Genomic DNA, 12,629 nt, shown 5'->3' with positions numbered 1-12,629 from the left:
ACGGTAAGTAATTTTAATAGACTATAAATAGTGCAGTCTTTGTAAAATATGGTCGGATGAAAGCATGCCCAACGATTGGAATTTAAGTGTGCTATGCCCAATCCATAAAAAAGGAGACCCCACAATCTGCGCCAACTACCGTGGGATTAGCCTCCTCAACATCGCATATAAGGTTCTATCGAGCGTATTGTGTGAAAGATTAAAGCCCACCGTCAACAAACTGATTGGACCTTATCAGTGTGGCTTCAGACCTGGAAAATCAACAACCGACCAGATATTCACCATGCGCCAAATCTTGGAAAAGACCCGTGAAAGAAGAATCGACACACACCACCTCTTCGTCGATTTCAAAGCTGCTTTCGACAGCACGAAAAGGAGCTGCCTTTATGCCGCGATGTCTGGACGGTATCCCCGCAAAACTAATACGGCTGTGTAAACTGACGGTGAGTAACATCAACAGCTCCGTCAGGATCAGAAAGGACCTCTCCGAGCCGTTCGATACCAAACAAGGTTTCAGACCAGGCGACTCAACACCCGCGCCGCTAGTTCTGCTTTCTCTAGGCTGGACAAGGAAGCGCAGAAAATGGGTCTGGCAGTGAACGAGGGCAAGACGAAATATCTCCTGTCATCAAACAAACAGTCGTCGCACTCGCGACTTGGCTCTCACGTCACTGTTGACAGTCATAACTTTGAAGTTGTAGATAATTTCGTCTATTTAGGAACAAGCATTAACACCACCAACAATGTCAGCCTGGAAATCCAACGCAGGATTTCTCTTGCCAACAGGTGCTACTTCGGACTGAGTAGGCAATTGAAAAGTAAAGTCCTCTCTCGACGAACAAAAGCTAAACTCTATAAGTCGCTCATAATTCCCGTCCTGCTATATGGTGCAGAGGCTTGGGCGATGACAACAACCGATGAGTCGACGTTACGAGTTTTCGAGAGAAAAATTCTGCGAAAGATTTATGGTCCTTTGCGCATTGGCCACGGCGAATATCGCATTCGATGGAACGATGAGCTGTACGAGATATACGACGACATTGACATAGTTCAGCGAATTAAAAGATAGCGGTGACGCTGGCTAGGTCATGTTGTACGGATGGATGAAAACACTCCAGTTCTGAAAGTATTCGACGCAGTACCCGCCGGGGGAAGCAGAGGAAGAGGAAGACCTCCACTCCGTTGGAAGGACCAAGTGGAGAAGGACCTGGCTTCGCTTGGAATATCCAATTGGCGCCACGTAGCGAAAAGAAGAAACGACTGACACGCTGTTACTAACTGTGTATAATTGTGTGGGTTTTATGAGTATAATTACAATTATTAAGAATTTAATTATATTAAAAATAACCTGATATGGTTTTTTACTCCCGCGTTGAGACCTTTTGTTCTGTTACTGCTGCTGTTGTTGTTGTCGCTGCTAATACTGCTGCTGTAGGTTTGCTCTAACTGCTGATGCTGCTGCTGTAAAGTTTGTTGATGTTGTTGCTGCTGATTTTGGCGCCTATGTCCGTTCCGTTCACTGTGGTGATTGGTTTGATTGTGTCTTTTTGTTTCGTTGGGTGCTTCGCTGTTATGTTGGCGCTGTTGGGTGTTTTTTGCATTGTCCTCTAATTCGTATTTAGACGAGTTAGGAGGACAATGCAGGGATGTGTTCATTTGGTATGAACATCCCGGCCGCCTTGCAGTGTCTGCGAATAAAAAGATTTTTAGATCTATTTTGAATTGGGTAAATGACTAATGTTATGAACGGGTTGGAGGTATACTTGGGTTTTAAATCGCACAAGCACCGGTTAAAGTCCAACCGAGTGCGGTGTTTTGTGCGATCACGGTGCTGTTATCGGGGTTGAATAAGCCGGGTTTCATCAATCTTGGGTAGATGTCAGCTCCCAGTTCCAACATGATTTTGTCGTCTTTCCAAAATGTAGGGTCGGCTAGGACTAAGTGGTCGAACTTTTTAATGATTTCGCCACTTAAGTCACGATTATAGGGTCGGGTCGGTAAATCATGCGTCAATAGGCAGTTAACTTCGGCGTGCCAGTCGGAATCAGTTAATGATCCGATTACGACTTTACATATACGATACGAGTCGAGGTACGTTTTCGGTAACCTCAGACTCTGGACCAGTTCTGACGCAATCATGGTCACTTTTCGGGTCGGGTTTATTATGGCTCGTATTTTGTGCCATTTGCCATCGTGTTTCACTTTGACCATGACGGTTGGGACGAGGGTCGGCTTGGCCAGTAACGTGGGTAGATCCTCTTGTCCGTGTAATCGCTTTTTGCCTTTTGCTGTTTTCTTTTGCTCTTCGCAAAACAACCTGGGGTGTCCATGTAGGGTTGAATGGTGTTCCCCGTTACACGTGGCACATCGTTTTTTACTTGTGCACTTTTGGGTGGAATGCGATCTGGCCAAGCAATTGACGCAATACTTATGTTTAATGACTGCGTCAAACTTTTCGCGAATGTTCATTATGGTGAATTTTGAACACGTTACCAGTCGATGGTCTTTTTTACACAATCCACAGGCGACGTGTTTGTGCGTTCGCTTTGATGAACGGCTGATAGTACGCCGGGCTGTGCGATGGGTACTTCCTCGTTCTTCTCTATTAGAGGAACGGCTGATGGTACGTCGGGCCGTGCGATTCGTATTTCCACGCTCCTCTCGAATGGGGGAAAGGGTCGCTTTAAAGCGATGCAGGCGTCTTGCCAGGGTTCCTTCGTCGGAGAGTGGGCTGATGCTACGAGTCGAGCTGAGGGATCGCACAGTGAATGTGGGGCTGCTTTGGCGGCTGCAAATGGACTTCGTACTGCTTTGAGGGGCCATGTCACTATAAGGAAATAAGATTAATTATTTGGTAAAGTGACTATTTTGGTTATTGGGCGGGTAATTATTCCCTGAGAGGTACGTATGTCAACTATTCTTGTTTTGTTGTCTGCACCGAGATACGTTTTTTCGATGCGACCAAGTTTCCACTCATTTGGGGGTAGAGTTTCTTGACGTATAACTACCATATCGTTAACGTCTATGTTGCGTTGAGGGTATTTCCACTTATATCTTTTGTGGAGTTCTTTCAAATATTCTTCTTTCCATCGTTTGCAGAAGTGTTGATGGAGTATCTTCAGTTTCTGCCATCTTTGTGCGATGCTTAGATGTGCATCTTCTAAGTTAGGTTCTGCTGGGATTAATAAAGGGGTACCTATTAAGAAATGACCTGGAGTTAAAGGTTCTAAATTTGTTGGGTCTTCACTTAATGGGCTTAAAGGGCGAGAATTCAAGCAACTTTCGATTCGGGTTAAAAGGGTTGCTAGTTCTTCGAAAGTGAATTTCTGGTTCTGAGACACCTTTTTCAAGTGGCTCTTTAAACTTTTCACTCCTGCTTCCCAGAGTCCACCCATGTGTGGAGCTCCTGGAGGATTAAAGTGCCAGTTGATGTTTTGGTGTGCTTCACTAGCTGTTAATTGAGTTTTCAATGACTTCATGAATTCTCGCCGATCTTTAATTAAAAGTTTAGACGCTCCAACGAAATTAGTTCCATTGTCCGAATAGAGATCGGCGGGACATCCGCGCCTGGAAAAGAAACGTGCGAATGCGGCCATGAATGCGTTGGTGGTGAGATCACTTACTGGCTCTAGATGTATTGCTTTGGTTGCAAAACAAACAAATACGCATACATAACCTTTTGTGATCAGACATGCTCTGCCGGTGTAATTTTTTATGTCATAGGGACCGGCGAAATCGATTCCTGTTGCTGCGAATGGACGGGTTAAGGTGGTACGTTCTGCGGGTAGTGCTGCCATAATCTGAGTAGTGTTACGCTTTTTGTGCAAAACGCAAGTTTTGCACTGATGAATGGTAGACTTGATGAGGGTTTTCAGCTTCGGTATCCAGAATTCCGAACGCATAAGTCGTAAGACTAGCTGGTTGCCGCCATGAAGGGTTATTAGATGGGTAAATTGGGTGAGTAGTTTGGCTAATCGACTGCTATAGGGTAATATAATCGGATAACGTTCGTTGTATGATAATGCCGCTGAATTGCTCAACCGACCATTAACTCGCATTATTCCTTTGGGATCGATTAAAGGGTTTAGTGTCAAAATTGTACTTTTTTTGGGTATGCTGGTTTTCTGGGTTAAGGCTTCATACTCTTCTTGGAAATACTTCTTTTGGGATAAAATAATTAGCTTCGTGCGGGTAGTGTTGAACTCCTCTGGAGTTATTTCCAACGTCGTGTATGACTGTTGTGTTTTATTGGGTGACGCATTCGAACAGAATCGTAACAAATATGCTACAACTCGAATGGCTTTGGGTAAGGACGAGAATCTATCCAGGATATCCTCTTGTGTTGTATTCACGAAGGTCTTGATTGGCCGGAGTTCCAGTGTTGTATCGCTTGATTTTTTGGTAACTGGCCAGTGTATTGGGTCGAGTGTTAGCCATTGGGGTCCGTGCCACCAGAGGTTATTATTAACCATTTCCAGAGGTGTGCTTCCGCGAGTAGCTAGATCTGCTGGGTTGTCTTGACTTTCGACGTGAGTCCAATTTTTGGTTCCAACCTTTTCTGCGATTGTGGCAATTCGGTGGGATACAAAGGTTGTCCATGTACATGGGGGTTTGCTAAGCCATGAAAGAACAATTGTGGAATCCGTCCAAAGGTGAGTACGGTATTGGGTTATACTTAATTGGGGTAGTGTTGCATCCACGAGATTCGCCAGAAGAACTGCTCCGCAAAGTTCTAGCCTTGGTAATGATATAGTTTTTATTGGGGCCACACGAGTCTTGGATACCAAAAGGGTTGTCCAGGTATTTGCGTTTGTAGAAACACTGATATATAGGGCTGCTGCGTAGGCCTTTTCAGATGCGTCAGAGAATCCATGAAAATTGATGATCGCCGATGTCGAAAAGTGGGTCCATCGAGGAATTTCAATGAGATTTAGGGAATCGTAGTCCTTTATGAATATTTTCCATCGATGGAGGGTTAAGGGTTTCAGACATTCATCCCAATCGGATTTATCAAGCCAGATCTGTTGCATTATTATTTTTGCTGTGACTACAACAGGGCTGAGCCAACCAGCTGGGTCAAACAATTTTGCTATGATCGATAGTACTTCTCTTTTAGTATATGACGTTTTATCCTGAATAGGGTTGATGAAAAAAAAAAGCATCTTTTTTTGCATTCCATCTGATTCCAAGTGTTTTTGTGTTATTGGATTCTGGTAAACTGAGTGAGTTGGTATCCAATAGATGTTCTTGTGGGATTCCAGATAAAACTTTTGGGTCATTTGAGGTCCATTTGCGTAGAGCGAATCCTGCGGACTTTAAAGATGAAGTGAGTTCATCTCGTGCCAATATCGCTGTTGGTATGTCATGTGCTCCTGCAAGTACATCATCAACATACATTCCGTTTCGAAGTATCTCTGCTGCCAGTGGGTGGGTTCCTTGTACATCATCCGCTAATTTGAGGAGGGTACGGATAGCTAAAAATGGAGCACAGTTAATACCAAACGTAACAGTTTGTAATTCAAAATCTTCTATAGGGTCGTTAGGGGATTTCCTAAATAAGATTCTTTGAAACGGAGTGTATCTGCTTTCAACGAGTATTTGGCGATACATTTTTTGAATATCTGCGTTGAATACGATTCGAAACATTCGCCATTTTACTACTAGGATTACGAGGTCTGCTTGCAGAATGGGTCCAGTATGTAGTACATCGTTGAGGCTGTTCCTGTTCGAGGTGGGGCATGATGCGTTGAATACCACTCGCAGTTGAGTCGTTATGCGATCCGGTTTGATGACTGCGTGATGTGGCAGATAATACGTTTTCGTATTATCCGCAGGGTCGTATTCAACTTTGGTCATATGACCGAGTTCCAAATACTCGTTGATGGCCTTGTCGTATTCCGCTTTTATTTCGGGTTTTCTCGACAATGATTTTTCATTTCGAAGAAATTGAGCTAGAGCTATGTGTCTTGAGTTGCCCAATTCTATGTTTTCCGGGGTTTTAAAGGGTAATGTTACCACATAGCGCCCATCTGAGTTTCTGTGGGTCGTATTTTTATAAATTTGCTCACAAACTATATCTGAAGTTGATGGTAGAGGCTTCCTTGGAACTTCTTCAACTTCCCAAAATTGTGTGAGCAGCTTGTCTGGGGTCATCTTATTGAAAAATGACATTATTGAGGGTGATAAAGGTTTTTCTGGTGTGGGTCCGGATAAAATCCATCCGAATTCCGTTTCTTGGGCTAGAAGGGTCCCGAGTACATTTTTCCGTACACCACTGAGAATTATTTGTGGGTACAGGTCACTTCCGATCAATATGTCCACTGGTCTGGGTTTATAAAAGTGAGGGTCAGCTAAGCTAAACCCGAAATCTGTATTAGTGATGATCGAATTAAGTGAGTGAGTGGGTAAATTATCGGTTAAAGTTTTTAAGATAAACGCATGTGTTGTTATCTTAAACTCCTTTCTTGTTGATGAACGAAGGGTGAGTTCACAAATTTTTGAGGGTGTTGCCGAAACGGTGTTGTTCAATCCTGTCACTTGTGCGTTTTTCCTGAATGTGGGTATGTCCAATTTTCTCTGGAATTTCTCTGAAATAAAAGTGGCTTCCGACCCGGAGTCGACTAATGCGCGAGCTGTGAATATTTGCCCTTTGTATAAAACTTGGACTACAGCAGTACCTAACAAAATCTGCTTCCCACTGAAGTTTTGAGGGTCTTGGGTTTGATTTTTAGTGGACTGTAAGAGGGTTGTGTAGGCTTGCGGATTGGTATTGGTATTAAGGGTCTGGGAGGTACTACTGCTGTTTGGGTCAAGAGGTGGGTTTGAAGCTCTTGATCCTTGCGGGGGGGATTGGGAACTGGTTGGTGTATCCTTATGCAGAAGTGTGTTATGTTTCTTTCTGCATATTCTACAAGAATATTTGCTCTTGCAATCTCTGAAACTGTGAGATAATGCAAGGCAATTGAAACAATAACCATTATTTTTTATTGTGGTTATTCGGGTCTCAACATTCATTTGTAAAAACTTTGGGCATTCTCGAATTGAATGTTGTGTTCTACAAAGCTTACAACTTTCAATGTCTTGAGGCTTTTTTGAAAGGTTGTTGCCTCTAACTGGGTGTGCACTAGCTTGTGAAAAATCCAGGGTCGAAGTTCCGGAAACATTGGCGTGAAATGTGCTGAACTTCCTGTCTTTTCCTTTTCTATAGGATCCACTGTCGGATTGGGTCACTGGAACGGGTTCAGTTAAATTCCCTACGGCTTCCAAAGATTTATATCGATGAGTGAGAAACGCGTCGAAAGTTTTCCAGGATGGTATTTCCGAGTTATCTTCTAGGGTGTCCTCGAATTGATGAAGTAGGGCTTTGGGTAGTTTCAAACCGCATAAGAATATTAAGATGGGGTCCCAGCTACTGGTGTCTATGTACACGTTGTGCAGGTTTGTGAGACAATTGTTGACGGTCCTCTGAAGGTGTTTAATCGCGCTTCCACTTTCTTGGGTTGCTTGGGGTAGATTGAATAAAATTTTCAATTGCGCGTTGACCTGAACTCGTTTGTTCTCGTATTGGGATACCAGATCTCTCCATGCCATCAGGAAACCATCATTTGTTAAGGGTGTATTTTTAACAATTGCTCTTGCTTCTCCTCGGGGTTTTTTGAATCAAATGGAACAGTTTTTCCACGTTGCTGATTTTGTGATTGTTTACGTATATAGCCGTAAACATATCTCGGAATGAAGGCCAGGTAGCGAAATCTCCATAAAATATATCCGTATCACAAGGGGGTATGTGAATTGAGGGTCCTATGTCCCGCGATGTATATTCCTCTGAAGCTCGTTCCTTTATTATTGGGGGTGGGGTCTTGAGATCATCAATAGCTTGATTGATGGATCCTAAACATTTCAAATACAATTGATGACCTTTTTTAAACTTTTCTTTGATTTTTGCAAAATCAATAGTTTCACCGGGTTTTTGTGGGGTTCTACGAAAGGCATCGTACGATTTGTTTGCCTTGTCATATATCGCGTTGAGTTCAACCCTTTTTATTTCCAGGGTATAAATTGACTCATCTTCGGGTTGGGTGTCGTAATGTTCCTCAATGTATTCGAACAAATCGGAAATACAAAATTTAAACTCTTCCATTATTATTAAAAAAAATCACTTAACCGGGTTTACGACGACGAATTAAATTGAAATAAAACAAATAATAAATTTGAAAAAATAATTCTTTATTTAGTTTTGAATTTTAATAAATTAATAAAGAACGACTTTACTTTTTTGTTCGAAGTGTATATTTTGTACCGCAAAATATAATGGGTGAAATTCTGACGAACGAAAAATTTCCTAATGGGTCTTTTGAAATTTTTCCTACCGGGTCTGTTTTTTGTTTGCTCACACTGCACTTGCAGTCAACGTTAGTTCGTTGTTAGTAGAGCGGGTAAAGCAATAAACATATATACGTGTGGGTACAAGTTGGTGCCAAAGCAGCGCTACTTGGCTCTCAAAAATTATATGTGTTTGTTTGTATATGAACGGGTAAAGTGCAAAGCGGAATATGGCAATAACAAAGTTTGCAAATACTTTGTGCTTAATACCGGTTAAGCAAAAGATTTACTTTGGAATAGAATATTAATTTTGTTCTTGTCTCACTTTGCCGTTATATTCCGTTTTGCACTAATTCATTTTATTATATTTTAAATAAATTTGAATTTGGGTACTTACAATTTTTTCCACGTATTTGTTTTTGCTGACGTATGATTGTTTGGGTTTTGTCCGCAGATCCAAAAGTGGTTGATTGGGTGGGTGAATATTTAGATTTTTGATGAGGATGGCTGATTGGGTTCCAAATATAATGTATATATGTGCAAATAATCCTGTTGATCCGAAATCCTGATTTTCCAAATGATGTTGAATTGGGTGGGTTTATTTTATGAGGCGCTTAATCCGGCTCGAAGGACCAAAATGTCGGGGTGATCGACGATATATTTGCCGGTGTGCCAAATAAAATAAAAACTATTAGAATTCGGGTAACAATTCAATTGGTGTATTTGAATAAATATAAAATATATGTATGGGTGTGTTAATAAATACAAGTGTGTGTGTATAATTGTGTGGGGTTTATACATAATTACAATATATATATTAATTATAAACTTTAAAATAACCTGATGTGGTTTTTTTCCCGCGTTGAGACCTTTTGTTCTGTTACTGCTGCTGTTGTTGTTGTCGCTGCTAATACTGCTGCTGTAAAGTTTGTTGATGTTGTTGCTGCTGATTTTGGCGCCTGTATGTCCGTTCCGTTCACTGTGGTGATTGGTTTGATTGTGTCTTTTTGTTTCGTTGGGTGCTTCGCTGTTATGTTGGCGCTGTTGGGTGTTTTTTGCATTGTCCTCTAATTCGTATTTAGACGAGTTAGGAGGACAATGCAGGGATGTGTTCATTTGGTATAGCTGTTCACTGTTGTTTACATTTCATTTGTTTGACATTTCATGCAATTCTACAATTGTGTCAGCAGCAATATGGAAGTGGACAATAGTGGTGAAATGTTTATAAATTTGTGCGAATTGTACTCTTTATATAGTTTATATAAACAGTATAAAAACAAAAAGCGAAAGAGAAGGTACGAAATTCGCCCAATCAATAAAAACTGGGGCGTTTGCGGTTACCAGATAAAAATTTTCTGGTAATGAAAAACAGCGAACCAGAACAACTTTTTTTGCATACAAGGATGCCGCCGGACGTCTATAATTTGCTTCTGAATTTGGTATGGAAATCCTTGAAGAAGCCATGGCAGCGGATTGGACCCGAGGAAAGGCTCTCGTTGGTATTGCTGTAAGTTGACTTGTTATGTTTTGCAAATTAATATACGTATGCATGTACATATATACATATGTACTTCTCTTACAATTGTTAGCTATTTGTCACAAGGCGTGTCGGTGCAGAGCATTGCATGGAGCTATAAGTTAGGAAAGTCAACAGTACGCGAAATCATATTAGAGACCTGTGAAGTAATCTGTCAGCTACTTTCCCCAATTTATGTAAGCGAGCCAACAGAGTCTCAATACAAGAACATTGCAAAAGATTTTTATAATATGTGGAACATTCCGAATTGTGTCGGTGCAATTGATGGTAAGCACATTGCTATTAAGTGCCCGGCCAATTTTAATTCGATGTTTTACAATTATAAAAAATTCTTTAGCATCGTTTTGATGGCTGTATGTGATGCGAAATAAACGTTCACAGCAGTTAGTATTGGCATCTATGGAAGTCAAAGTGACGGAGGTACTGTATATTAAATTGTTTAACATTATAGTATAATGGATTTCTGTTATTATTTATGCAGGAATCTTTTTCTTCTTACTCCATTTGGCCATGCATTAATACAAAGCACTCTGCCTTTGCCACCACCTGTGCCACTGTCTGACGTGTCACCGGAACCTTTTCCTTACTTTTTCGTTGGAGATGCTGCATTCCCATTACGAAATAATTTAATGCGCCCATTTCCTGGAGCTAATCTAACACACACGAAACGTAGTTTCAATTATCGATTGTCACACGCTCGTAGAGTCATAGAAAATTCCTTTGGTGTATTGACAGCTCGGTGGAGAATTTTGAAAACAACGATTAAATGTAATCCAGAAAATTGTGAAAAAATTGTGTTGGCTTACATAGGCTTACACAATTTTATAATGTTGAATGACCACAATCGCTGGTATTGTCCGGAGAACTATGTAGATAGAGTGGAAGGACAAAACATTGTTCATGCCGGTGAGTGGCTACTGGAAAATGAAAACAACTCTTTACGACCAATGCGAAATTCGGTGCGTAGAGGTCCTTCAAATGCGTTTAACTTACGGGAGAGACTTGCTAACTATTTTATAAATGAAGGATCTGTACCATTCCAGAACAATTTAGAGTCTATTACAGGAGGACCATATGCTCCTGGAGGACCTTATTAGAAATAAATACCATTTTTTTTTTCAATTCATCAATTCATCACTTCTTTTCATTTTATTTCATTTTTTGTAATTAAAAACAAAAGCATATGTTCAGAATTATTTACATAACAAATAAATCAATTTTAATAAAACTAAAATAATAATTTAAAAATAAATACTTCATTTATTTATTCTATATTAAATTAACTTAACATGTTATTAGTAATCTCCTCTCTGCACTTCAAACGCAGCTTGCAGCATTTTCTCGATAGCCCTCGTTTGTTTTTCGTTGTCCATTTTATTTAAAATGGACACGATTAAATTGCTGAATTATTGCACAGCCGGACTTGTTGATTGTTGTTGTTGGATCTGTTGGGTTGGTTGTGTTGACCATTTATTTTTAAACATCTCGATCGCTTCCATCATCTTCTCGTCAACCTCGCTGGTACTACGCTTTTAGGTAGCCGCCTGCGTAGAGCAGGATGGTGAGGGAAGCGAGGTGGATGCGGAAGGAGTCGGGGATGGCTCCACGGCGATGGCGACGGCAGCGATATTTCAATTGGACTTAAAGGCGCATGTCCATGACCCTGATCGGTGACTGCAGTTTCACAAATATTTTGTGAGAACCTAACTCTGTAAATTTAAGTTTTTATTTCAAATAGAAGTATGTATATTCAACTAGTATACTAAAACTTACGGCCGTGGTACAATATGTGGCTTGAGGAACTTCATTGCCTCCAACAAACGTTTGTTTCAATGGCGCTTGTTTACATTTGAACAATGTTGCCATTGCTCAATACGCATACTATATAGTTTTGAGCACATCTTTGTTTTCAATTACAATTTTTTACAATATAAAATATCAAAACTGAAAACAAACCATTAAAAATAGTTCACATATTTATAAATAATAGCATTTGACGCTGATTTTGAGTTATTTTATGAAAATTTCAAACATATTGAAACATATTGAACAGATTGAATTATAAAAGTAGATAATTACTATAGTATATCGATATTGGCAACCCTGCGTTGTGAGAGAGCAATCAGCTGACACGTTTCCACGGCAAAAATCCAAATGTCGTGAATTCTTACGTCATCCCACGTCAAAGAGAGAAGGGAGTAGCGTTTTTCACTGTGCAGTTACATTGCGCGCCCATAAGACAGGTCGTGGCAGCTGACACGAGCCACGATTCTACGTTTTTCACTGGCTGTGCTATTAGTTTGCACAATTGTGCTAAGAAATGCCGACCACTGGCATAAGCTAGCTTAAGCCAGCGTAAGCAACTGTCCGAATACACACAAATTGTATGTTGCAACTACAATAGGGATATTCACTTGCTCTTGCAAGATTGCAGATTGCAAAAATAGAGAGAGCACCCATTGCAGAATCTAGTGATATATGAATGGCTAATTCGGTCAATTTGTTGTGAATGACTATTAAGCATAGACATTGTGAATTAGCGCACCTTCTGCATACGTTTTTAACAAAAAAAAAAAACTGTAACAAATCTTTAAAATTTAAATATAAATAAAAAAATCTATTTCAAACTTACCTTCCACAACAATTTAACGACGTAATATGTCTTTATGTAAAATGACAGCTTAAACATGGTTGCAATTATATTTTTACGTGACATTGCATGCAAATATACATAGGTTTTCGTCTGACATATTTTATAGCCATTGCAAAT

The 12,629-nt window shown here is 40.4% G+C and overlaps 2 protein-coding genes across 3 annotated transcripts; one reads left to right on the top strand and one right to left on the bottom strand.

Moving 5' to 3' along the window:
* Window positions 1-1,469: 1,469 nt before the first annotated feature.
* Window positions 1,470-5,030, bottom strand: LOC126766118 (uncharacterized). Of its 2 annotated transcripts, none has more exons than XM_050483956.1 (2): window positions 1,764-5,030; window positions 1,470-1,712 (listed from the first exon to the last, which is right to left on the bottom strand). In XM_050483956.1, exon 1 carries the CDS (start codon window positions 5,028-5,030, stop codon window positions 2,844-2,846), a length of 2,187 nt encoding a protein of 728 aa, XP_050339913.1. In that variant the 3' UTR covers window positions 1,470-1,712; window positions 1,764-2,843. The 2 variants fall into 2 exon arrangements, with proteins under 2 accessions (XP_050339913.1, XP_050339912.1); XM_050483955.1 differs by having other exon boundaries at window positions 1,470-1,688.
* A 5,137-nt stretch (window positions 5,031-10,167) lies between these two features.
* LOC126766056 (uncharacterized) lies at window positions 10,168-10,968 on the top strand. Its single transcript, XM_050483757.1, has 3 exons — window positions 10,168-10,221; window positions 10,311-10,324; window positions 10,386-10,968. Exons 1-3 carry the CDS (start codon window positions 10,168-10,170, stop codon window positions 10,954-10,956), a joined length of 639 nt encoding a protein of 212 aa, XP_050339714.1. The 3' UTR covers window positions 10,957-10,968.
* The last annotated feature ends 1,661 nt before the right edge of the window (window positions 10,969-12,629 follow it).

This window comes from Bactrocera neohumeralis, unplaced genomic scaffold (genome assembly GCF_024586455.1).
Source record: "Bactrocera neohumeralis isolate Rockhampton unplaced genomic scaffold, APGP_CSIRO_Bneo_wtdbg2-racon-allhic-juicebox.fasta_v2 cluster11, whole genome shotgun sequence".
Taxonomy (NCBI): Eukaryota; Metazoa; Arthropoda; class Insecta; order Diptera; family Tephritidae; genus Bactrocera; species Bactrocera neohumeralis.
Note: the sequence above shows the minus strand (reverse complement) of the source record. Positions and strands in the feature narration are given on the sequence as shown.